Here is a 26,102-nt window from a genome sequence, read left to right as displayed (position 1 = left end):
TTCTGGAAGGGAGAATACTCAGAGTTGAGTGTCCTGATTAGGGTTCAGGCAGATTCAGGGCTCAACATTGCTGTTCCATGAAAGACTCTTCTACTGTGCCCCAGTACCAGGGAGACAGACTCTGTTGTGGGTTGGATTGTGTCCTTTTAAAATTCATATGCTGAAGTCCTAACTCCTGGTACCCAAAAACAAGACTGTATTTGGAGGTAGGACCTTTAAATGGGGGATTAAGGTAAAATGTGGTCATATGGATGCACCCTGACCCAGTAAGACTGGTGTTCTTATAATAAGAGATTAGGACACAAGCACACATAGTAGGAAGATATCGGGAAGACACAGGAAGAAGACTGCCATCTACAAGCCAAGGAGAGAGGCCAATCTTTGCTGATGCCTTGACATTGGACTTTCAGCCTCCGGAACTCAGAGAACATAAATTTTGACTATTTAAGCCCCCAGCCTGTGGTATTTTGTTATGGCAGCTCCAGCAGACTCACACAGACCCTCAGACTTCCTCTCTTTGCTCCTCTCTTTACCTCCTTAGGTTGTCTCATCCAGTTCAGGAATTTAAATACCATCTCTATGCTGATGCTTCTGGATGTGAATCCCTCTCTGTTGACCCTCAGGTTTGTCTATTCAACCACTGAATCTGCATGCTCCCCTTGGAAGCCTAAGAGACATCTTTTTTTTTTTTTAAACATTTATTTATTTTTGAGAGAAAGAGAGAGAGAGACAGCATGAGTGGGGGAGGGGCAGAGAGAGAGAGAGAGAGAGAGAGAGAGAGAGGGAGAAAAAGAATCCAAAGCAGGCTGCAAACTCTGAGCTGTGAGCACAGAACCCGACACAGGACTCAAACTCACGAATGGTGAGATCATGACCTGAGCTGACATCAGATACTCAACTGACTGAGCTACCCAGGCACCCCAAGACATGTAATTGGTATATCAAACAAGCCCAGTGCAGGCCATAAAGCAGATGTCACTTTTAGTTTTCTACCATCCCTTTAAAATTTATTCAGCAAACTTCCCTTGGTCCTAAATATAAACTCCAGCACCTTGCAACTTTTCTGGTCATCCTTATGTATTAGAAATGTTCAGTGGTCACCTTACATAGCAGTACAGTCTTGAATCAGAAATTAGAATGGTCCAATTTGAGCTTGATCTAATATCAGGTCTTTTCTCTTCCACAGACTCAGGCCTGCTTCAAGCTGGAAACCTGAAGTGGTAGACAGAAAAAAGGCTGGCCCGACAACTGGCCAACTGAGGATTCTGGTAGGGAGGTCAGACAGCTAGTTAATGATTTAGATTATGATGCACATGTGCTCAGAGTAAGCCCACATGGCAGATTTCATGAACCTGTTAGGTAAATTAAGTGAATAAATTCACATCTCCTGCCTTTTTAATTTTATTTACTTATTTTTATTAAGTAGGCCCCATGCCCAGTGAGGGGCTTGAACTCACAACCCTGAGATCAAGACCTGAGCTGAGATCAAGAGTTGGATGCTTAACTGACTGAGCCACCCAGGCACCCTTCTTTTTTCCTGCCTTTTGGAAAAGTGAGAAGCTAAATTTGGACTCAGGCAGGGTATGAAACTCATCGGAGACTACACAAGGAATAACCAGTAGATCCAGGACTTGACATGTATGTCAAACTACAAACTCAGAATCTTTGATCTGTACTAGTGTTTTTCCAGTTAGGTTCTCCTTGGAGCACTGGAATGGTCGAGGGCACCTTTGGGACTGGATTGGGTTTGGGGGTGTATTAGTTTTCTAGGGCTGCTGTAACAAAATACTACAAACTGGGTGGCTCACCTCACAGTTCCGGTTTGGAGGCTAGAAGTCCAAAATCAAGGTGTTGGTGGGGCCATGCTCCCTCTAATGCCTCTAGGGGAGTATCCTTTCTTGCCTTTTGCAGTTTCTTGTAGCCCTAGATGTTCCTTGGCTTGTGGCCACATCACTCCAACCTCTGCCCCTGTCTTCACATGGCCATCTTCCCTCTGTGTTGTGTCTTCACATGGCATTCTCCTTCCTGTGTGACTCTCTCCTCTTATAAGGATACCAGTCATATTGGATTCCGGGTCTGCCCTCCTCTAGTATTACCTCTCCTTAACTAATTACATCTGCAAAGATTCTTCCCCCAAAGGGTCACATTCACAGGGGCCAGTTGTTGGGATTTCAGTGTATCTTTTTTTGGGGGGGGGCACAATTCAATCACTATCAGGGGATGAGAGGAGACCATGTGAGTGGGGTTCTCATCTTCACCCCAATTTCAACTAGGGATGTTTGGCTTTTGCCTGGTTAATATTTCAGGCATTTTTAAAGGACTCTGAGAAAGAGTGCCACTGCCAAGCAGTCTATTGAAAGCCACCTATCTATAGTATGCCACTTTCTACAAAGAAGCAGGCAAACATGTCAATCAACTGGCTTTGAAAATGCTTTTGCTTAAGGCTTTATAACTGGTTTTTCTTCTACATTCCCTTATCTTATTCAGCTTGGACAGGGCACAAATGGCCAGTCGCTGAAGATGGGTGTTACTCTCAAGCTACCACTGAGAATAGAGTGAATAGCACTGGTCTGGCCATTCTCTCCCTCCCTGCTCCCTTTGAGTCCCCTTGAATTGCCATATGTGCAATGCATGTGTGGTCTGTTCCCCTTGGGGGCTCTGTGTCAACTATTCTGCCCCTTATGCTTTCTGGTGTGCTTGGAACCAACAGCGTCCTTTAATTAAAGGCAGTGGGTGGCATGATGACAGGATTAGTATCAGTGTCTGGCTCCCTAAGGACCAGGGAACATTGTGGCCGAAGTTTTCCCATCTGCATAACTGGACTGTTTATATGTTGATGAAAAATCTAAGAGGGGTAGCACTTACCTTCTCGGCTTGCTGTCTGCTCTACTGGCTTCAGGAAACAGTAGAGAGGAGTCCCACAGGAACTGCTTGGTTGTCTCACTTAATTGAAAATGTAGGGTGCTATGGCTTTAAATGCATTGCTATTTGGCCCTTTGCTTCACTGCAGAATGAACAACAATGATGTTCTGCTCAACACCAGTTAACAGACGTTGTAGGAAGGGCTCAGCAGTTTTGTGAGAATGAAGCTGTATTACTCAAGTGTAATGAGCCAAAAAATAAAATCTCGTTTTCATGCAGCATGAGTACAGGCCCATGCCCCAGCCATGTAAGATCCTTTTCTGTTTTATTGTTGGCTTGGAAGGTATTCACTCAGCCTTATGGACACAAACGTGAAAGGAACATTCTGGCTTAGGAACTGAACTGAAATGAATATCAGGGACAGAGCTTTTGCCAACTAATTATAGACAGAATATTCAAATACAGAGTCTGCAAAGTGCCTGCTTCCTAATGATCCCACCCCCAAACCCCCTTCCCTCCTTCCACACACGAGGAAGGGTTTGGAAATGATCATCAACTCAGAGTAAATTCTTTTACAAAGTCAGTATTTATTTGATTTTCTTTATGTACAAAAAGTAAACTCCAACTGAACGTAAAACCAAATAAAATCCTTTTGGCTTCACTGACTTTAATTACCCATTATCCTAGAGTCACAATTAATCATGTAAACAAGAGATGGCATCACAATGTTAAGTTTGTTATACAGACAGGATTTGGCTATTTTAAGGATGTTAAAAGAGAAAATAGATTATAAAGCAACCTGGGTGTCAAAGGACTCTGAGATAATTGCTGCATTAAAAGAAATCATCTAAACAGCAAATCTCCAGCCAAAAATAATGTAGGTAAGGGCCTGGATGTGCTTCTACTTGGTTGACCCAGTATAAGGCCCAGGTACTGTGTAATCGCTTTGCATTTTACCTTTCTCAGAGCACATGGTGTGTGGAACAAATACAGCTGAGTTGTGGGGAACCTCAACCGTGAGTTCTAAGCACAATTTTACAAAATTACCATTATTTCCATAGGAGAATCTGGTAGGAGGGAGTCATTTTGAATTGAACATGGCACTGATGTGTTGGAATCAACTCATAATGTCTTCGCCAATTTATGGCAAAACCAACATACCCTGTGTAAGAAATGAAGCCAATGATACATCATGCACGTGATTTTTTTTTTTAATAAGCTGAATCATGTAGTTTCACTCTTTTTGCTAAACTTAGTTATTAAAAGGCCTTCACAGAAACTCAACATCTTCAGGTAACCACGTGCCTAAAGCGATCTACGTACACGTCTGTTTTAAACTTGTTGCTCCTTGGGACAATTTCTTTGCCTGGTCCCTGCACACACAATTCTCTAGGAAGCAGGCAACAGTTTTTATTAGAGTGACTGAGTACAGAAACTGACTTGTTATGACTTCGGAATATCTTTTGCCTATTTTTAAGAATACCATGAGAAAAGGATTATACTTTTAAAAATTCAGAATCTGTAGTTTGTAAAACTACTATCATTTTAGTATGAGCTCAGTGCTGACCTTTTCAGATCAATCATAAATAATAATTTTCCCAAGGGAAGTATTTCTAGTAGAAGTGGGAAAAACAGGAACTAAGACTATAGCTACCATACCATAAATATCAGCCACTTTGGGCTTAGCACTCTTTCAGGGGGTGATAATACTGAGTAAGAGCATATATGAATATACACCTTAGTTTACAGACAGGATATATGAAATCTTTGAGTGATCTACATCTGGTATTGGGATAGTTCTCTAATATTACAAATGCAACCATTAGGCAAATTTTCTCAAACTCACGGTAACAACTCCCTGTATACACAACAGCCACCGACCAAGTTTTAGGCCTTCCTACGGCAGGACAAAAAGCAACTTAAAGACCTCTTGTGACGAGATAGAATTAAATGATATCTTAAGTATAGACTGCTCGCCATGGTCCATGGTCCATGGTCCATGTTAGACCATAGGAGGAAAATGCTAGAAAACAGTGCTCCCCATTAAACCTTGCACTGCGCTAATTCCACCTAAACATCCAGAAGGTCATCGCTGCTTTCATCGCTCTCCACCGTCAGCTGCCGGGTCCACCACTTCTTCACCTCGGAGCCACACGACGCCGTGTCGGTCATGGGGTTCATTTTGCACACTACGGATTTCATTGTTGTGCGCCCTGCAAATCGTAAGTTGACCGAAGACACTGAGTGGCTTATTGGTTTTGGTGCTGTGGAATTGACAAAAGTCCTATGAGCAACGTGGAGCTGTTCACCCCTTTGCAAGCCATTCCTGAAAAGCTGTGATAGTCCCAGCAGTAACAAGTAAACAAGTCCCCATAAACACGTCCTATCCATAGATGTTAAGTATGAAATCCTTCCAGCTCTTGGTTCTTTACATTCATCATGGACTTTAAAATTCTGTTCAGGGACAACTAGTGATACCATTTGAAAAACTGCTACTTGCCAGTTGCACTTTGAGATGACCACAAAAACTAAATAAGGTAAGATAAGATACAATAAAATAAAACATTCCAGTCTGGGCAAATATAAGTGTCATAGGAATACGGGTGAGTAGGTGTTTGTTAGTATATACAAAGAAAGAAAAACTACAAAGGAAAAGGGCAGATAGTGTCAGCAATAGCGAAGGGAGTCTGTAAATCACTTTAGGGGTAGACTTGAATTTGAAATCCGAGACCCAAAGCCCACAGGGTGTAGACACCTCTAGGACCTGAATCAATGGAGAAAGGACTTGGGGCACACACCTGAGGGCAGCCGCCACTGCCCGAACTTCCTTTGGGGTTTTCCGGGGTCTGTGGAGTCCTGCCGACTGCCCCCTCTGTCCGACAGCGTGGGGCTCAGAAGCTGCTGCTGGCTGCTGGTCTGCATGGGGGAGAATAAAGCAGTTACTGGCTCTTTGTTAATGCTGTGCTCCCCTCCTGTCCTCTGCACCAGTCTGGACCTTTATTTTATTTTATTTTTTATTTATTTATTTTTTAGAGTTTATTCATTTTTTAAAATATGAAATTTATTGTCAAATTGGTTTCCATACAACACCCAGTGCTCATCCCAACAGGTGCTCTCCTCAATACCCATCACCCACCCTCCCCTCCCTCCCACCATGGACCCTTATTTTATTTTAAGAAAGAAAGAAAACACAATAGGAAAAACAGTACTGGAGCCCCAGAGTCCACAATGGGGAAAGGAAAAGAGAAAATGGGTTCAGAGAGTCCAGGAAAGTGAGAGCCACCCCTGCACGCGGTGAAGGGAGGGGGCACAATTCTCCAGGTAGCACCTCCTCCAGGTATCCCTCCAGGACTCCTCCACTCCCATGGCTACCTCGCCTCTGCACCTGGGGTGTAGCTATGGACCAGGAAGGAAGCGGGGGGCAGCAAGGACTGCCCGGTTTCCTGAAAGTATATTCTTGCCAACCTATAGGTCAGTCCTAGCGCTCCAGAAAGAGAGCTCAGCAGACAACACTCTCCAACAGCCCCAGAGGAGAATGAAGCTTATACCAGCCAAGACTAACGTCAGAGAAGAGCTGAGACTCTCCACACATTTTACTCAGTGTCTGGTGCCCCCCCTTTCCTATCAGTGCCTCGGACCTCACATCTCTTCAGTATCCCCTCTTGGTTTTTTGGTTACCTCATGGATTTTTTGTTGTTGGTGTTATTTTGTTTTTGGTTTTGTTTTTTTAACCTAAAAATAGACAGCTCTGCAATCATCACTTTGCCAGACTCATCAGCCCTGCCTGGCTGGCTGTCCTGATCTTACCTTGGCCCCACACATGAAGCCTCTATGTCTCTGCCCTTTGCTGACTGTCCCTGCACAAGTCCCTGTTGTCGGTGGCAGTTGATTCCCACATGTTGGGGAGCCGACAACATGAAACCCACCCCAAACTGGGCTGTGGAACAAGGAATTCCCTTGAAGCATCTCGCTGGGCCATGGAGCCACAGGCTTCAGTATTTACTGCCGGCCCCTGACTAGGCCGCTACACATCACAAAGCCTTACTGTGCCAGGGGCTCATCTCAGAGTGCCTGATCAACTCCAGCTCATCCATAACTGCACCCTCCTAATGGGGAGGCCCCCCGCCAGCTGCTGGTCACAGAGCAAGGTTCTCCAGGGTGTCCATGCCAGGCTTTTTTATGGACATGTACATTGAGTCTGGAAATGGAAATAAGCTTTGCCCTAGTGAAGAAGGTCCTCCCGAATTCCATATGCTCTTCCAATGCCCAACTAAGGGAGGACAAAGCCTCAATGAGTCTGTTCAAGGAAGGTGGTGGTCAATTACAAACATTTTCACTGATTCTGCAAGTTCCTGTGACCTGGTAGAAGAAAGCATTTAGGGCAGAGCTTCGGGCAAACCATGTTCTCCTAAGTCAAGTAATATCACTGGACTCCGTTAAACCTGTAGAGATGTGATATTAACTCTTTAGATAAAAATCAATAGAATTAATGCGTTCAGAGCATTAACTTTTTTTTTAGTATTCATACAACTCAGAATCAGAATCTTTTGAAATAACCCCAAAGCATTCCAAGTTGTAAAGGTCCAAAAATAATCTAGATCAATATGTTCCTTTTTTTTTTTTTTTCACTTAAAAACTTCCAATTAGAGATACTGTCACCTTGGGGTGCCTGGGAGGCTCAGTCGGTTAAGCATCTGACTCTCGATTGTGGCTCAGGTCATGATCTCACGGTTCATAAGTTCAAGCTCCCTGTCAGGCTCTGCACTGACAGCATGGAGCCTGCTTGGGATTCTCTGTCTCCTCTTCTCTTTCTACCCCTTTCCCGCTTGCACTTTCCCGCTTGCACTTTCCCTCTGTCTCTTAAAATAAATAAATAAACATTTGGAAAAAAAGAAATACTGTCCCTTGTTTGAAATGGCTATGTGAACAGCACTGTTTTATTTTTTATTTTAAAAATGCACGTGGGGCACCTGGGTGGCTCAGTCGGTTAAGCATCCAACCACTCCACTCAGGTCATGATCTTGTGGTTCGTGAGTTTGAGCCCCGCATGGGGCTCTGTGCTGACAGCTCAGAGCCTGGAGCCTGCTTCAGATTCTGTGTCTCCCTCTCTCTCTGCCCCTCCCCCACTCGCGCTCTCTGTCTCAAAAATAAATAAACACTAAAAAAAAAATACATAAATGAAAAATAAAAAATAAAAAATGCACGTAATATCCTTGGAGGAAGGATGCCTCATACACATACCTCAGGTTGCATATTATTATCCTGACTGTTAGCATTCATGTCCTCACTGGGCTGGGTGGTCTCGATACTGGGGGGATTGAGGAACCGGCTCAGCTCCTGCTGTTGGCTCTCCCTCAGACTGTGGATGATGCTGCATGACTGCTGCTGTTTCTATGGAAATATGATCATTCTCTCGGTAACGGAGAAATCAACCCAACATCCCCCTGTCCCCCAGCACTCAAATTGTATTTCCTTCTCTCCTCTCCAAAGAACCTGTATGCTCAGTGACCTCTTAGGAACTTCCAAATGAGGATGTTTAACTACTTCCCCTCGTTAAGTACCAGACTGCTATAAAGGCAGGCTTAGAGACCTCCCAACCCACGCTTATTTGCATAACAATGGGAATAAATATGTTCATTGATGCTAGCTCCTGTTGTATTTAAAACAGAATTTTTAGATCACTAACTTGGGTGTTCTATATTTTCCCTTCTTATTTTGCTCTGTGCTCATTCAGCCAATATGGACCACCCTTTCTGCGTTGTTAGAGGCAGAGAGCTTTGGATGGATGAGTGAAACCCTTGCTCTTGTCTTATTCTGGATAGAGGCAGGCCTGTCTGTGTTGACACACACTTGGGAACATGGTCTGGTGCTGAGCCAGCTCCCTGTGCCTTCTTGGGGTCTGTGGTGGGAGGGGGGGAAGGTTGGGTCCCCAAAGTGAGCAGGGCTATGATATAACTATTGTCTTGTTATAGGAGGTTGGAGTGTTTTGTTTCCCTGGGGACATTTTCTCCTCCAACAGATATGTTTCTGCTGTTGATGTTGTTCTGAGAAACAGGATTTAAAAAGTGTATTATATATAAATGTTTAGTAATTAGTGTGATTCTTTCATCTGTGTGTGAAGTGTAAGTCAAAAGCATAATCATAAAAATAATTATCTAGTAGAAATGCCTAGTGTAAACACAGTGTATGCCAACACAGTATATGTTCATTGATTTAGGAGTCAGAGAATCCTATAAGCTTATAAGTCTAAAGGCAACAGACAGATCATTAAATTCCCAGGAGACGTGGCCTTTGTTAAAGACCAAACAACATTATCAATGGAATGGTGGAATTTTTAGGAGCGATTTAAAAGTAGTTTTGTAAACTCGGTTGCCAGTCATCATATAGAGATTTGGGCATTTTGAACAGTTGAGTTTGATAAATGGAGATCACAAATATTTTAATAAATATTTGTTCAGTAAACTGCTTTTTAAACATCAATGTTCTGTTATAAAAATGTGATTCCACGGCAACGCCTTATGGACTCTGCTAACGAGGGCACAGCTGGGTCTGGATGAGACCTCAGGTGCGAACCAGGTGGCCATCACAAGGGGATGAAGCTGACACAGTTGAGGGGCTACGAGGCTAATCACAGAGCATCTCATTCCGCTGTTCCTGAAGCTCTTTTGTTTTGTCCCTCCTCCTCCTTCTCCTTTGACAGGAGGAAAGAAAAACCCGGATGCTGCCAGTTGACTCACAGCTCTGATGCGCTTTAAACACTTTTTCAGCCACATGCGGATGGTCTGCTTGGCCACCTCCTCCTCGATGGTGTACTCCAGCTGCTCCCTGGCCAGCAGCTCCTCCAGCTGCAAGCTCTTCCGGATGTCAACCGACCTGTAGGACAGCATGCTGGGGGTGGGGTGGGGGTGGGGGACACACAAGAGCATTTCAGGCCGGACTCATTTGGGACTCTGGTGGAGATCTCAACTTTCAGAGAGGACACCACTCAGTCCAACCAAGGTACTGTTCCTGTGCCACTGGACTAGTTATGTCACCTCCTCTGTAAGATGGGGACAGTCATGGTCCCCACCTTATTAAATGACTGAGTTAATACTTGGGAGGTGCTTACAGTAGTAAGTGCCATATAAGCATTTGTAAAACCGAAGGTCTAGACTGGTCCCTGATCTACATTACCAGCTGCTTAAGGCTCTGGAATGTTCCCTGTGGAAGGAAGACTGCTCTGTCTGTATACTTCCTTCACCTTCAGTTCCAGGTGGGGATGGTCAGTAAGGGTTGGCTAAGGTCAGGCTTCCTGCCCCCCACCCCTGCCATTTCCCTCTCCGTCGATCCCATTTGTGCCCCTGGATCTTCCTCATTAATTCTGGTGGGTGAAAGGTCAGGGTGGAATACTCGCTCCCATTCTGCCCTAGGTGCAACAGGTTCAGGCGGGGGCAAATGAAGCCAACACAACCTATGTGTCGCCTCAGGGCCCCTGGGCAGTAAGGCAACAACTCACACTGCATCCAGGCTGAGGGGTCTACAGCCAAAGAAGAACGCATCCTCTTCTGCCCCTGGTGCTCGCCGGTGCTGCCACAGGACCCCCGGTTGGCGCTCAGCCCCTGCCTGCCCGTCCTGTGAACTCAGTGCTGCCTCCACCGCCCACATCACAGCACGGAGGTGCTCGGGAGTCCTCCCCATGCAGCACTGGCACCCCGACCTTCTCTTCTTTGCTAGCGCTCTTCCCTCCTTGGAGGAGGGAAATGTGTCTGCTCTTCCTCTCTTCCCTGCCTCCTCCAGAATCTCATCAGTGCCAAACTGTTTTCATCACTTCCTGAGCTGCAGGGATAGGGAGGGGCAATCCAGGCCCCCATTGGCTTCGCCGGGGTCCATCTTATCGGATGCCTCTCTGTGTTCCAGAGAAGCCGAATGAGAACTGCTAATGACAGCGGGGTGTCTACGTGTCTCCCTTCGACCTAAAAATATTCATCACCAGGAGGAAAGATTTGGTGACATTCTGAGATGGCGTCCTCTGCTAGTCATATGTATTTTCTGCCTCTTCTTTTTCTGCCCTTTGGCTTGCTCCTGGAAGAAGGGAATAGCTGGAAGTAAACTGGGAAACTTGAGAGAACTTCTCCCGGGTCCTTCCTGTTCTTATTTTCAAATTTCAGTCCCAAGCATATTTCTGTATACCTGAGTGCTTCTGAATGTGTGACACCATACCCAGCCCTTCACCAGTCAAATATTTGCCACATGATGAAAATAGCCACTTCTAGAAGAGGGCCATGACTTTTCCTGCGGACAGACCTCTTTGAGAGTGGGGCCCATGGGACTTTTCATAGAATAACATTTTAAATGCATAAAATAAAATATCTCTTATTACCAAGGAAAGCAATTATATTCAAATACAGTGCTCATATTATTTTCTTTAAAAAGGTGATGATAGAACGGATAAAGAAGATACAGTATATATGCAATGGAATATTTCTCAGCCATAAAAAAGAATGAGATCTTGCCATTTGCGACAACATGGATGGAGCTAGGGGGTATCATGCTAAGTGAAATAAGTCAGACTGAGAAAGAAAAATACCATATGATTTCAATTACATGTGGAATCTAAAAAATAAAACAAAGCAGAAACAGACCCATAAATACAGAAAACAAACTGCTGGTTGCCAGAAGGGTGGAGGGGAAGAGGGTGAAAGGGAGAGGGAGGGTACAGGCTTCCAGTTTTGTAATGAATAAGTCATGGGGATGAAAAGTGCAGCATAAAGAATATAGTCAATGATGTTGTAATAGTGTTGTATGGTGACTGATGGTGTCTACTCTCGTGGTGAGCACAGCATAACATACACAGTTGTGGAATCACTATGTTGTACACCTGAAACTAATATAACATTGTATGTCAACTCTATTTTAATAAAAAAAGAAATGAAATTAATTTTAGAAATTTTTAAAAAGATGATACAGTAACATAAGTGCTTCTTTATTAATGCATTAAATAATAACATCTAGTTGAGGTCAAAGGACTACTGTAATTTAGAAGCAGTGGTGAGTATAGAGAATATTGAAAATTATCAGCCACGTCAGCAATGCCATCTGAAAATATCTATGATTTCTGCTGGTGGCAGAGATGCAGGTTATTATTAACACTGTGGGGCTTGCTGCCTGCATTCATCACTGAAGAAAATGCTGCATTTCAGTGAGTGATTAATGACAATAGAAATGTGATTGTTTCCAAGCCCATTGACCTCTGGATTTGATCCATGGATTGATTCCTGTTTAAATTTTTTTTTAACGTGTGTTCATTTTTTGAGAAACGGAGAGAGAGACGGAGCACAAGTGGGGGGGGGGGCGGGGCACAGAGAGAAGGGAGACACAGAATCTGAAGCCAGCTCCAGGCTCTGAGCTGTCAGCACAGAGCCTGACATGGGGCTCGAACCCACGAACTGTGAAATCATGACCTGCGCCGAAGTTGGAGGCTTAATTGACTGAGCCACCAAGGTGCCCCTATAGATTCCTGTTTAAAAAGCTGTTATGGATTGAATTGTTTTCCCCCTAAAAAATCTTTGTTGGAGTGATGACCCCCAGTACCTCAAAATGTGATCTTATTTTGAAATAGGTTACTACAGATGTGATTAATTAAGAAGAGATAATACTGGACTGGGGTGGGTCCCTAATCCGATACGAATGGTGTCCTTATAAAAGGGGAGATTTGGACACACATGTGTAAGCACACATGCACAGGCACCCACACATGCGGGAAGAACGACACGTGAAGGTGAGGGCAGAGATCAGGGTGATGTTTCTACAGGGATGGCGGCCAACCCCTAGGAGCTGGCAAGAGGCTGGAAGAGTCCCTCTCACAGCCTCAGAAGGAACCAGCCTTGCCGACCCCTTGAATTTAAGCTTCTAGCCTCTAGGACTGTGAGACAATACACTTGTTTCAACCACCCAGTTTATGGAATTTCGTCCTCCTTGTCCTGTGTGGGGTCTCAGTGAATGTCTGGAAAGTGTGGTTTGCCAGCCAGCTGGGGGCGGAATCATGGAGCAAATGAGAAGATCTGGATTGGACTCCAGCTGGACCACCTAGTCACTAAACTCCCCCAGACCAGCTCCTCCCTCACAGAACGAGGGGAAGCTGTGCTCCCCAAAGCCCCTCATCTCTCCCATCAGGATCTCCTCAGTCATATGGGGCACCTCTGGGGATGTCAGGCCACTGCTTCTCCCCTCTCCTGTGTGCGGCACTCACTTAGACACGGCCCTTACAGGACAGCGACAAAGGCCATGTGGAGCCTGAGCAGTGTGGCCTCACCTTATAATCTCAATGAGTGTGGCATCTTGGGCTGTGAGCCCACTTGTTGGTTGTATTTCACAAGGTCACAGCTTTGGTTTCTGCACTCACTCCAGCTCTGTGACCCAGTGTTGTGAAAACTCCCTCGTACCTTAGGACATCATGGAAAGTGACGTCCCCGCCATTATGCAGTCTCTCCATTTCATAGCACATGTGCTTAAACAGAAGTTTGTCTTTGTCGAGATCCACCTCCAGCCTCCCCCGCAGGAGCCTCAGCAGGAACTTCACACGGAAAGTCGGAATCACCCCCTGGGGGGCAGAGCACAATAACTGGTAAATCATCTTTAGGCCATAACGATTCACTTGGGGTTCTGTTTTCACAGAAAAAAAAATCACAAAAAAGAAAAACGACACCAGATATTTTTCTTAAAAGATAGCATAATTAGCACTGGGAAGTAAGGAAGTTGTTTGCCTCCCTGGAGGCTGGGTCAGGAGGGTGTTTACTAGAGAAGCACCACATTGAAAGCCGAGCACTTAGATTTTCCGCTGGTGCTTCTCTGGTTCTGTGGGATCTTATAACCTGGCAGCATTGGGAGCCTAGGAGGCTCTCTGCCTCCCTGGCCCCAGCCCTTGCTTTACCAGGGTTTTCCTCTCCTGGTCTGTTTCACTGACTCAGCCTCTGCTCATCTATTTCTCTAAAACACACGCTGAGTGGGTTGCTAATGCATTATCGCAGAAAGTACAACATTCACATGTACATGATCCTCCTCTTCACTTAGCGTGGATGCTACAAACTTCTAAACATTTTTTATAAATGGCTTTTCTAGGGAATGATCACTCCTTTTCAGGTCTTCCCAATTATTAGCACAATTACATACAAGAGAATCTGGTCAGAGCAGCTCCAGATTCTGGAATATCAAACACATGTTGCTCCCTTACGGGCAACAAAATCCACCGTGCCAGCCTGGCTCTGTCTTTGAATTAAGGCATTGGGCTAAAGGCAGGGACATGGGTAACTGTGTTTTCCTGTCAGTTAGAAACACCTTAACATGTGACTCATGGTGCCATCTTTGATGTGTGCATCCAAGGAAAGCAGGTTCCCGCAGGCAGTGGTCTTGGAGAGGCAGGTGGATCAAGGGGAGATAGGAGAGCTAGGCCAGATGGCCACACGTGCAGGTCACTGTCTCAGAGAAAGCCCCCCTGAGACTGGTGACTGCGGAAGTGGGGGGTGTTAGGGAGAGGGGGACAAGGCGGTGAGGAAAGCCAGGCATTACTGTGCAGGCTTAGCTCAAGACGCCCCCTTCCTTAGCTTGTTCTGGCTCTTTGGTCTTCACGCCCTCTGTGAACTCTTCCTGCAACTGTTTTTGAACCTACCCATGGTAGATTTTCCCATGGTAGAACTTTCCTTGTTTTTCGGATGTCGGGTTTAACAACACCTCCCCAGCCAGACCGTCATGGCCACCCTGCTAAAGTAGCCTGCCCTCCAGTCCGACTGGTGTCTACCATATTACCAACTGCAAAGTGCTTATAGCTTCTTGAGATAATAATGATTATTATTATTTCACGTTATATTGTTTGTCTCCCAATATTAGAATAGAAGCTCTGTAAGCATGGGTGACTTTCCGTTGCGTTCACTGCTGTATCCCCAGCACCCAGAACTAGGCCTGAGTATTTGCTAGGGATGAAGAAAGGGGAAAAGAAAGAACAGCAGCAGCAGTTAGAGAATGAGATATTGTTGCTTTGGCTAATTCCAGGAAATCTTGGGCAAGCTTTATGGTTAAAGCATTCAAAGAATAAGTCCAAAATAATTAAAAAAATAACCTTCAGAAACCACTAAGTAGTTCCTTTGCACTTCTAATCAGGATTGCTGTGTGTGGCTGTTTGTGGCTCTGTATTACACCATCGCTCTGGTGATTTGAACTTCACTACTTCTGCTGCTCTCATCCCAGGGCTGGTTTCCTCAGAGCTTCCTTGGTTTCCTCTCCTTGATGACTTTCTGAATGTCCAAGAAGAGGGCATCCACGGTTGGACAGGGGACCATTCTGTCCCTCTCCCTTCCTAGCATATTTTGCTGAATGGTCGATGATGGCTTTCTACAATTCACAATGGCCATTCCAAATTCAATAGATGTCTACTGGTGACAGCAAGACTACTTAAATGTCTGCGGCAGGGCAGGGAATCTCGTTGGGGGTGGGCATGAAGCAATGGCCCCCTTTCCTACCTCTCGTTTATCATCCACCATATTCCATATGATTTGAAAGTGGCGAAGATCGTTGTAACTTAGAAGCTGGTCCTCCTCCGTGGAATAAAACAAGGAGAAGTTCTCCACAATGATGGCTAAGAAAAGAAAAAAGAAAAATGGAGAAGTTAGATAATTATGCTAATCTGTCATTTTTTAGAAAAAGTAAAACATCTATTATAAATAATGGATTTTATCACCTACATCACAAGCCAAATTTTTACAGTGTTTTTTAGTGTGTTTTCCAAGTTGGCATATCTTACTTACACTTGGATTAAGCTATTTATCCAGCTCCTGCCTTTCCAAAACATGAGGGTCATGAGCATAAACACACATTCTGTGTGTGGAGATATCCATGCCAGCTGGCTTTCACTCTTAGTTGACAGTTCCAGGGCAGTATTTAAAGGTCAGATTGGGTTCTGGGTGGCCCCACACCTGGGTGAACACCATGTATCTTTCAGAAACATAACTGTGATGTTTCAAGGCCATAAAGGTAGCCCTCTCTGAGATTTCTTCAACTCAATCCATGAGAAGAGCTCTTTTGAAATTAATGATCATAATTAATAGGACAACTCTTGAAATTGCAATCAACTGTCATTTACATGCCTTTCAAAGGTCTTTTCAGCTTCTGGATCGAGAGGCAACAATTTATAATTAATGCCATGAAATACCCGCCCCAAGCAATCTGGGATAATTACTTGAAAATTGTACGTAATTATCTAAGTACCTGGGTTTAAAGATATTAAAACATATTCAGTGAACATCACTTACCTACAAGCAGATTTAGCATGATGTAGGCAATGATGACATAAAATGAACAGAAATACATAAGTGCCCCAGCGTAATTTCCGCAGTCTGTTGCCCAGTATGTGAATTCATCTGGAGTACAAAAGGGAGGCTGGACCTGCGGGCGGTGGGGGAGAGGGAGGAGGGGTCAGAGTGAAGAATACGAATTTGTGCACATGCTATAGTTTGTGAACTATCCCTCACCATATAAAACATAATTAACTTCAAAGTTAATCTCCCAAAAGCCACGTACATTGAGTACATCATCCGTGGCAAAAATCAAAAAGAATCTTTCCTTTATTCTACACTTCTAGTCTCAGGGAATCTCAAGTTCAGTGCCATTTTAGAAGCACAATGAAAATGAACTCCTTTCTTCCAAGAGACATTCTTTCTGCCACCTGCACTAGTCCTGAATGGTAAGTAGTTCTTGTGATGGGAGCTGCAGAAAGTCAAAAAAAGCATTTAAAAAATTTCTTTGACCTAACTAATGGGTTAAGCTTTATGAAGATTTGTTATACATAGCAAATTCACATTCAAATTGTGTAAGAAGAAACCAGTAATCTTCATTCTTGGGGCACCATTATGGGACTTTACAGAAGAGCACTAGACTCAGGTTATCAAAAGTCCCCCCACCCCGTCTTTAGTGGCCCAATAAAATGCCGGCACCTCAGAGAAACCTGGCTTCTTTCAGCCAGAGAGACTAGCTCTTTCTTCCGCAGAAGAAGCAGTTGTAGCACTCTGCTTGTTGTATATTTAGAATCTATTTAATTCTGCTTCATATTATATTTGATTTGGTAAATTCTGTCCCCATTCATTCATGCATAGAGTTCTTTAGCTCCTGCTATGTGCTGGATTTATACCCAATGTTGGAGACAGACAGGTAAGCAAGGCATAGAGTCTGTCCCTCCTTCATGTTGCTGACGGTCTAAAGCTATACATGGGAGCCACGGACTGCATGTGGCTATTAAAATGTAAATGTATGTTAATGAACATCAAATACATTTTGATGAAATTTAAAATTCAGTTGCTCAGGAGCACTAGTCCCATTTCAAGGGCTCAGTAACCACATATGGCTACTGCATTAGACAGAGCAGATTGCCATCATGGCAGAAATTTCTTTTGGACAGTGTTGTTCTGGAGGTTGAGAGAGAGGAAATAGAGATGGAATAATCAAGCCAGTAATTCACTATAGCTGTGATACATGATACAAAGGAGAAACACAGAGTGCTGTAGGAACATGTCACTGCAGTCTTAGTGTGGGGCAGGATTCCTGATGGAGCCGATGCTCTAAGGGAGATGTGAACACGAGGAGGAAAAGGGAGGGTGTAGCTCAGGGCCTTGCCGTAAGCACCTTGAGCATGCCTTGGAATCAGGGAACACCGAGCTCCTAGCATATGGTCCAGTATAAGCCAGGCGCTCAGTGAATATCTGCTGAATAAATTCAATTAAAGAAGAAGAACTCCCCTGTTTGTACTTGACTGCCAAAGTGTTAAAGGTGGGAGGGAAAGAACAATGCCAACAGAATGCGTATCTGCCAGATGGAACCACAATAGCTCAAGCTGGGTTCACTGGATATTCTTCCTGCACATGGCCATATACTGCAACGTAAAAGGATGCAACTTTACGGACTAAATAGCCAGGATAGGTGTTTTGTACACAAAGTCTTGATGCTAACGAGGATAAGGCTGCTGATATACTGCACTGCAAAGAGTTTCATTTGGTTCTAAGTTGATGCACTGTTAGTGATGAAGAGAAGTTTACCATACAGTCATGCATAATCTTATTCCAGTCTTCGCCTGTGACGATTCGGAACAGTACGGTGATGGCTTTGCCAGCTGAGGAAAAGTTTGCATGCCTAATGAAGGAGGAAAAACCAGAATGTGGGTAATATAGTTGGTCATGAAGTAGTAAGGTATTACCACTAAAGCAGGTAGATTTTGGAGCAGATGTGGTTGTTAAGTCACCATGTCTGAAGGTTATATCTTCTTAATTTGTTATTCACACTTGCCCTCAAGCATAGCCGTCTAACCCAACCCTAGCATGGTGCCACCATTTTGTGGCCATGCATCTTGAGTGGCTAAGGGTTCCAATTTTGACAAGTAAAACTGATTCCTTCTTTCACATGGATTTTGCTATAAAAAGTAGAGCTGTCATGTATCAAATAAGCAATCTCTGCAACAAAACACATTATGAAGTGCTTCCCAAAATTAAAGATAATCTCTGAAAAATGCTTTTCGTATATAGTAACCATTTTGGGAATATAGTTTCCCATGTTTTGCTTTGTTAAAAAAAAAAATAAATAAAACCCCAAATCAGTTCAAAGTGTAATTTAAAAAAGAATATGTTGTTTTTTGGCAGTAGGTGGATAGAAATTCACCGGGAAATTACAAGTGGTTATTCCTGTGTAGTGGTAGATTTGGAATTATGGGTTCCTGTTACATTTTGGTAATATTACGGAGACAAGGTTTCTAAATTAAATGTGTAGACTGTTTTTAATTAGAAAAATGTCATTTAAAATTTGGACATTTTGTTTTAGTTTCCAACTCATTGTTTCCCCTTCCTCCTGTCTTTGATAGACAGAAGTCATTCAGGTTTTTATTCCTGATTTCATGACTATAAAAGTTTGCTTGATAAATGAATAGGGAGAGAAATCCACACCAACCTGTTAATGTTCTCTCCATACTTCACAGTACCAAATAAAACAACTCCAGCAAAAGCATAACACAATAGCAGTAGGAACATTCCCACTATGATAAAGAAGCTTTTGTACATGCTGACGACCACCGTCAGGAGAAGCATCTTTAGTGTTACCTATATGGAGATGTGGGGAGACAGAAATGAATATTTAATTCACTCAGCCATGGGGAGCCTGGGAAGTAAGTAACAGGTAAGCAGGTGGCACAAGAGTGACCCTCATTTTAAAATTGCTTTGAATTAGTTCTTAATAAACGGTATTAATCTAAATATTATTCAAAAAACATTAGAGAGAAATTCGACTTGTATTTCCAACTGTTCAGCCTTTTCAGCCAAATTAATAAACGCCTCTCCCTAAAATTCCTTGCTTCTATTTTCTCTACTCTTGCTCCCCGAGTCTCTATGATAAGGGCTGTATATTTTTGGCCTATTCCACCAAGTAGGCTCAGGATTCTCCCACAAACAGATGTTCACAAAAACAAACCTAACCAATGGCAAAATACTAAATACCATCAAATAGCACGTATTGAATACGTGAATATATGGAACGTATATGAAATAGTGTCAGTAGCGAAAAAGGAAATTACATTAAAAAATGAAAAATATATGTGGAATATATGCATGAACAATAGCAAAGAATATAAAGAAATCTGGGGTCATAGAATCACGAATCTTCACTAAAGATGATTTTTCTTTCCAGTAAAGTAAGCTTATTCAGATAGAAACAATAAAAATAAAGAAGTATTAAGAGCGAGCATTGGTTTTCGCTTTCATGCCTGAGATGTTGTCTTTAGTTGATGACTGAGTTAATTTAGCCAATATGAAGAAGAAATAAAAGAACAGAAATGTCAGGAGATGTATCACAAGATAACTAAGCTGCCGATTCATTTTAATATTTAATATTTGCTCATTTGGACTTAGGATGACTACCAATTTGTTAACTTCCTGAAGTTAATGCCCTGAAGACCCAGATGGACAGCTGAAGTCAATCAGGCATCGCTCCTTTCTTCTGTGCATATGCAACCGTTGATAGTATCCTTTACAACGTACTCACATGCTTTCCACAGATAGAGAAAAACCGGAAAACAATCACACAGGCGCCCATCATGTAGGTATACGCGTTCTGAAATTTAAACAGAAGAGAGCCACTCGCCACGTGCACAGGAGATCTTGTTACGATTCCAGTTTTCATTTTAAGTCTTCTGTGAAGTCTACTGAGTAATTAGTTTAATAAAATGTGAAAATTCTTATAAGAAATTTATCTTTAAAAGGTGCTGAAAAGGTCACTGCCAAAACTCATGAATAAATATTAGCTATAAAATCAAATCTTAAATGAAACTTCGGTCTCTGTTTTGCTCAGCTGAATTCTGTATTTTAAAACTAAAATAAGTTTTACATAAAATAGTGACCGGCTCCTTTGAGGAGCAAGAAAAACTCAGGGTAACAGTGCAACATGAGGATGTCAAGTGAGACCAAAAATGCAGGAACCCTGGCAAAGAAGGTCTAGAGTTGGAAAAGATTGCAGGAGGTCAGCTTCCTCTTCTCAGAAGGTCTCCGGAGACTTTGGAGACCAGCCGGCCACATTCGTGTAAGCTGATTGCAGAGAATGTCTGTCCTGCCCAGAAACACATCCAGCTCATTCTTCAAGTGTGTAATCGGCAGCAAGAGATGACTGGGTGCACTTTATGACTAAGAAAGCTTCATCTCGGAAACAAAGATCCCACCAGCTAGAGCTGCAATAACAACTGTGGCATTAAACTGATGCCAAAGCGTGACTTTTCTCAAGGAGTCTCGCCTCGCCAAATGACAACTGTCACATATGGGCCCCCGGGAAGGGGGTCCGCTGAATATCCTTGAGGTACAAGGAAATGAATGTGTCTGCATAGAAATAGCTTAGATGGGAACAAATACTGCATCTCCCTTCACAATAGGCCACAGAGAGTGCAAAGTAGAGTGGAGGATGAGTATTTTTCCAGGACGGAAGCTTCTTGGGAAAGAACAAAAGCAGTCGGGCAGAATAGGCAAGTTAGTCTTTCCCGTGTGAGATGTCCTCTCTGGGACGTCTAGGATTAAGAAGCCTGCCCTACTCTTCTTTTGGACCAAGTAGTTTTTGGCTATATTTGTCTAGGGAAAGCTAAAAACATGGACCTTTCTTCCCCTTTCTATGTTAGTTCCAGATTTGCTATAGAGGCTTTCTCACTTCGCATTCTGGAAGTGACAGCACCCCCATCCTTCACCTGGTCCTGAGAAGTCCCGTCCAGACCTTGTGCCATGTGCCCCTTGCTCCTTCTACTCCAGGCACACTATTTCCCTCCCGTAGCATTCCATCACAGGGACAGCCGCCAACATACCCTCATCCTACAGGCTGAACCCAATCGTCACTTCTGCAGGGACACTTTCCAGGACCTCTCTGACGCAGCCACCTCCCACTCGTTTGTGTCATTGCAGGAATACGTGTCTCTCCTCCATCTGCCTCACTATGGCTGCAACTCTCATTGACTTGGGAGCGTTCCATGAATGCCTACTTGTCCCAAACCACACCTGCCCTCCCAGCCTCTTGGATCATGATGAAACATTCTGGCGTAAAACTTTGAAACGAAACAAACAAAACAAAACACAAACTTTGCAGGCTGTGATGTCCATGAGAGCAATGACTGCCTTTGTTTTGATCTGTGCATTCTTCTCAATCTCCAGCACGGTGACTTACACATCTTTAGTGCTCAAAACCACTCATTATTCGAGGAAATGGATCAGGGTGACTGAGAGCCCACCTAGGCTTGGCACAGCCCCTGATGCTGACGGTGACAGTTGTTTTAAGAAGGACACTCAATACCTATCTGTCTGAGCACGGAAATTTCATACTAAAGCACACCCTTTGTGAGGTACAAATGAGTTCTCTGTTTGATGGAACTTTTCTGGCATGACTCTAACACCGGGGAGGATGGAAGAACAGATAGAAGAGAGCAGGAAAATGAGATAATATTAATTTTGGCTGGCGTTGAGGAAGAGTAACAAAAAAGAGAAGGTATTGATAATGTGTTTTTACAGTTAGAAAAATTTCACATGTTACGGGTGCCTGGGTGGCTCAGTTGGTTAATTGTCCGACTTGGCTCAGGTCATGATCTCATGGTTTGGGAGTTTGAGCCCTGCATTGGGCTCTGTGCTGACAGCTCAGAGCTTGGAGCCTGCTTCAGGTTCTGTGTCTCCTTCTCTCTCCACCCTCCCCCCTTGCACTATGTCTCTCTCTCTTAAAAATAAACATTAAAAAAAAAAAAAAGAAAAATTTCACATGCTTTATCTTTATAATGCCCATGTAGAATGGATAGATTATGAAGTTATATCCCCAAGTTCAGAGCAGGGAGCAAAAGATCACTGAAGACAAATAACTTGATCAAGCCTGGAAAATGGTGGAGCCCAGAGTAGGGGCTTCTAGAACTCCACTGTCCAGTATGGTAGCCACCAGCTACATGTGGTTACCGAACACTTGAAATGTAGTGAGTCTAGATTAGGATGTGCTGTAAATATAAAATACACATTCAATCAAAGATTTAGTACCAAAAAAAAAGGATGTAACCTGTTTTCTTAATAATTTTTATATTGCTGACATATTGAAATGATAGTACGTTAGATATGGTAGCTTAAAATACATTATTAAATTCATGCCATCTGTTCCTTTAAAAAAAAGTTTATTTATTTATTTTGAGAGAGAGAGAGAGAGAGAGCCCATGCAAGTGGTGGAGGGGCAGATAGAGAGGGAGAGAGAATCCTAAGCAGGCTCCCCACTCTCAGCACAGAGCCCAATGCAGGGCTTCATCCCACGAACAGTTGAGATCATGTCCTGAGCCAAAATCAAGGGTTGGGCGCTCAACTGACTGAACCACCCAGGCGCCACAACATCTGTCCCTTTTTAATTTTTTTAATGTGGCTCTTAGGCAATTTGAAATTACATCCGTGGTCACATTTTATTCCTACTGGAGAACACGGCTCTAGATCTCAATCAGACATACCCACGGGTGTAGGTTTTGAGCTGGACCTCAGACTAAATGGAAGTTGGAGAGGCTCAAGGCATTTTAGGCAAGCTGGCGAGAACTCAGGTATAAACACAAAGAACGATATGCTTTAGAGAAAAGGCTGCTGGATATTTAGTAGAAAATAAGGCTTCTAAAGTGCCTGAGAATCCCCCTGTGAAATACTGATTATAATGTAGTCGCATTGATGCTACATTTCAATTCAAAAGACTGGGTTTGAGTTTTCTGATACCAGCTTGCATGTGAATTTAGGCAGGTCTCGTAATCTCTGTTTCCATTTTTTTTTCTCTCTCTTATTTTCATCCTTTGGGAAAATGAGAGTTAAACCAGACATTTTCAAGTTTCTCCTTCTGATTTGCACACTCTAGGACTCTGAGGGGCCAGATTTTGTTTGTGTGAAGAGTGTAGGGGAATGTACATGCAAGCATGTCTGAGGGCCTATCACGGTCAAAGCTGGATGTAGGAGGTTAATCAGATACCTGAGGGTAGGCTGACACAGAGGGAAATGAGACTGGAAACAGGGTTACCTGAACTGAAGTTATTAGCTAAAATAAACTTTTATTACATGCATACCAGGAGGGCAAAGTGAAGTACCACCCAGACCACGCCAAGCGATGTCACCAGCAGGTCGTATCGGTTTCTTCTGCTTTGCCAGAAGCCGGCAGGCGACATTGCTATGATCTTCATTGTAACCTGGGGGAAAATAATGTAGACAGTAAATAGAGGCTGAGTGTTCAACATATATTGAAATGTGTTAACTTGAGGCACATAATTTTACATCATTTTAAATTAATGTAAAATTTTCTTTAATGTTTATTTATTTTTGAGAGAGAGAAAGAGAGAGAGAGGGGGAAAGAGAGAGGGAACAAGAACAGGGGAGGGGCAGACAGACAGAGAGAGAGAGGGAGAGAGGGGAGAGCTGTCAGCGTAAAGCCTGACATGGGGCTTGAACTCATGAACCATGAGATCATGACCTGAGCTGAAATCAAGAGTCTGATGCTCAACTGACTAAGCCACCCAGGCACCCCATTGAGGCACACATTTTTAGAGGATGTAGAAACCAAAGAGAGAATTTATTACTAAGAGATGATAGATGATAGGATAGATAGATAGATAGAGATACATATATAGATTGATCCACTATCTAAATTTTAAAGTAGGATAGGTTACAAATCTGTATCTCCATGCTCTTTTCTCCTTGTTTTATGACTAGTTCTGAGAGCAAGACATTTTTCTTCCTCAAGTAAAAGACCATAGATTTTGGGAAACATCAACCAGTACAGGGTGAAATAAGAATCTGCTTGTATTTCAAAGAAGATTGTGCTGGAAAGTGATATTATGTGGACTATATATTAAAATAATCTTGTCTGGGCCAATTTCCTTTGCCACCACATTGCAATTTGAGTCCCTGAATTACAGTGGTTTGTGCAGTTCGCTACAAATATTTGAACTCACATAACCAGACAGGCCAACATTCAGATACAACAATCAACAGCAGTTAGCAATTCCTGCGGTTAGAAAAATCTGAAATATAAAGTGAAATCTTTGTTCAAGTTAAGCACAACAGCCTAAAAAGGAAAATATCCTAAGAGCACGCTACCCCTCTCCCCAAAAAAGACTTCAAAAGCAATGGAACACAGAGCTGAAAGTCAGTGCTATCAAAGGAGGGCACTGTTTTACTTTACAATGTGCACCACAGCCCCCAGAGCCAGATGGCTCATTACCGTACCTCTAGAACAAAGATGAAGGTGAAAACAACTGACATTGTTGCCAAAGGAACGGTCACTGGGTCCTCCACATCCCACTGTAAGAGAAACAGCATCCAGGTCTTTGTCCATATCCATCAGAGACATAAAGACCTTCCCCTCTTTTTCTCATTTGAACATGACTATGACTTTTAATTTTTTATACTAAAGAACATAGACTGTGAATGGATATGGCCCCTTGCAATAATCTTGGATGCACCAATGAACGAAAAAGTCCTTCTCAGAGCTTCACTGTGAAATAAAGTACCTTGACGGACAGCAGCACTGACTGGGCCAGGACAAGCAATGCAATTGTCCTCTTAAAGAATGGATGCTGGGTAATGTCATACATCTTAGCTCTAAAACCATCATTATCTGCAAAAGAAAGGTTGAGGCAAGGGCATTTCAGACATAGGTCACATTTACTTTCTTGTCTTTCATTTCCTTTAATGCTCATTTTAAAACTCATTACCTTTTTCCCCCTATAGTTCAATCTATTGTGTAGTGTTTTGCAGGAATGGCTGGTTCTGAATATTTAAGACGACGGTGCATGACGCCGTCTGTATTGGAAGGAGAACCGCATCATTCAATTTCTGTCAGTTTAATACATTTCACTCATATGTTTAAGAGCGAAGCACAAATATATTTTATTTAAAAATTCATTTTTTCATTAGGGCTTATCCTGAGAGCACTGAAGCACAGCCTTTGGGTGGTTGATTTTAATAGCCTATGGAGAGATCTGTAGTTTGGAGCCTGTTTCTATATTAACTTATGCACAACCGCCTAGTGGCCTCACGATTATTATTTTAATTGAAATCTTAGACTCCTGGGGAATCACGAACACTGGTGCCCAACATGAATAAAATCAGAGCATCTTTGATACCCGGGCGAGGTGGGAGATGAAGAGGCTGTGCTATCTTCAGTCGGCTCTTCAGATCTTCCCATCTTCTCTGATCTACAGTCAGCAGAGCTGTCCCCTTAATAAACAAAGGAAAGCAGAAAAAGGCCTTATGTCGTCTACTCCACACCAAGGTCATTGCAAATGGGGTGGTGGTGATACCAACAGGACTAATTTGGGAGTATATGATAAAGATATTCTTCAAATACCATGGTGGTTCGATAGACATGGTCACAATTCTCAAATTTGGTCTTTAGAGGGGTCCCAAAAAGGGTGGCCACAAGCCTCAGAGAAGATCCAGCAGCCTTCAACTGGTATCTTCGAACATGTATAATATTCAGGTTTGGGAACATCTAAAGAAGTTTCCCTACACAATCAAATTTTCAAAAAGGGATACCCACTCTAATAGTGGTTAGTTTCCCTTCATTTTGTGGGGAAGGCTGCAGTAAAATTGTAGCTTGTCAATCTGATTGTGTCTTTAAAAAAATCATTCTGCTATACACTGTCGCAAAACTTTTTATTTATTTTGAGAGAGACAGAAGGTGAGTGAGGGAGGGGAAGAGACAGAGTGGGAGAGAGA

General features: G+C 43.1%; 1 protein-coding gene across 8 annotated transcripts in view; it reads right to left on the bottom strand.

Annotated features, from left to right (window-relative positions):
* Positions 1 to 3,429: 3,429 nt before the first annotated feature.
* The window catches only part of NALCN (sodium leak channel, non-selective), a 333,612-nt gene continuing 310,939 nt past the window's right edge, over positions 3,430 to 26,102 (bottom strand). For 7 of the 8 annotated variants that reach the window (XM_058743569.1, XM_058743534.1, XM_058743516.1 and 4 more), the window contains 14 exons: positions 25,508 to 25,601; positions 24,893 to 24,999; positions 24,609 to 24,683; positions 23,453 to 23,572; positions 19,906 to 19,974; positions 18,820 to 18,968; positions 17,919 to 18,012; positions 16,143 to 16,275; positions 15,354 to 15,469; positions 13,284 to 13,441; positions 9,600 to 9,750; positions 8,104 to 8,253; positions 5,661 to 5,778; positions 3,430 to 5,126 (listed from right to left, as the gene is read on the bottom strand). In XM_058743569.1, coding sequence (XP_058599552.1) covers positions 4,933 to 5,126; positions 5,661 to 5,778; positions 8,104 to 8,253; positions 9,600 to 9,750; positions 13,284 to 13,441; positions 15,354 to 15,469; positions 16,143 to 16,275; positions 17,919 to 18,012; positions 18,820 to 18,968; positions 19,906 to 19,974; positions 23,453 to 23,572; positions 24,609 to 24,683; positions 24,893 to 24,999; positions 25,508 to 25,601 — 1,728 coding nt within the window. In that variant the 3' untranslated portion in view covers positions 3,430 to 4,932. The remainder of the gene's footprint in view (positions 5,127 to 5,660; positions 5,779 to 8,103; positions 8,254 to 9,599; positions 9,751 to 13,283; positions 13,442 to 15,353; positions 15,470 to 16,142; positions 16,276 to 17,918; positions 18,013 to 18,819; positions 18,969 to 19,905; positions 19,975 to 23,452; positions 23,573 to 24,608; positions 24,684 to 24,892; positions 25,000 to 25,507; positions 25,602 to 26,102) is intronic. The other variant, XM_058743527.1, reaches the window with a different exon arrangement.

The sequence above is a fragment of the Neofelis nebulosa genome, chromosome 1, assembly GCF_028018385.1.
Source record: "Neofelis nebulosa isolate mNeoNeb1 chromosome 1, mNeoNeb1.pri, whole genome shotgun sequence".
Taxonomy (NCBI): Eukaryota; Metazoa; Chordata; class Mammalia; order Carnivora; family Felidae; genus Neofelis; species Neofelis nebulosa.
The sequence above is the reverse complement of the archived record's forward strand: the minus strand, read 5'-3'. Positions and strand labels throughout refer to the sequence as shown.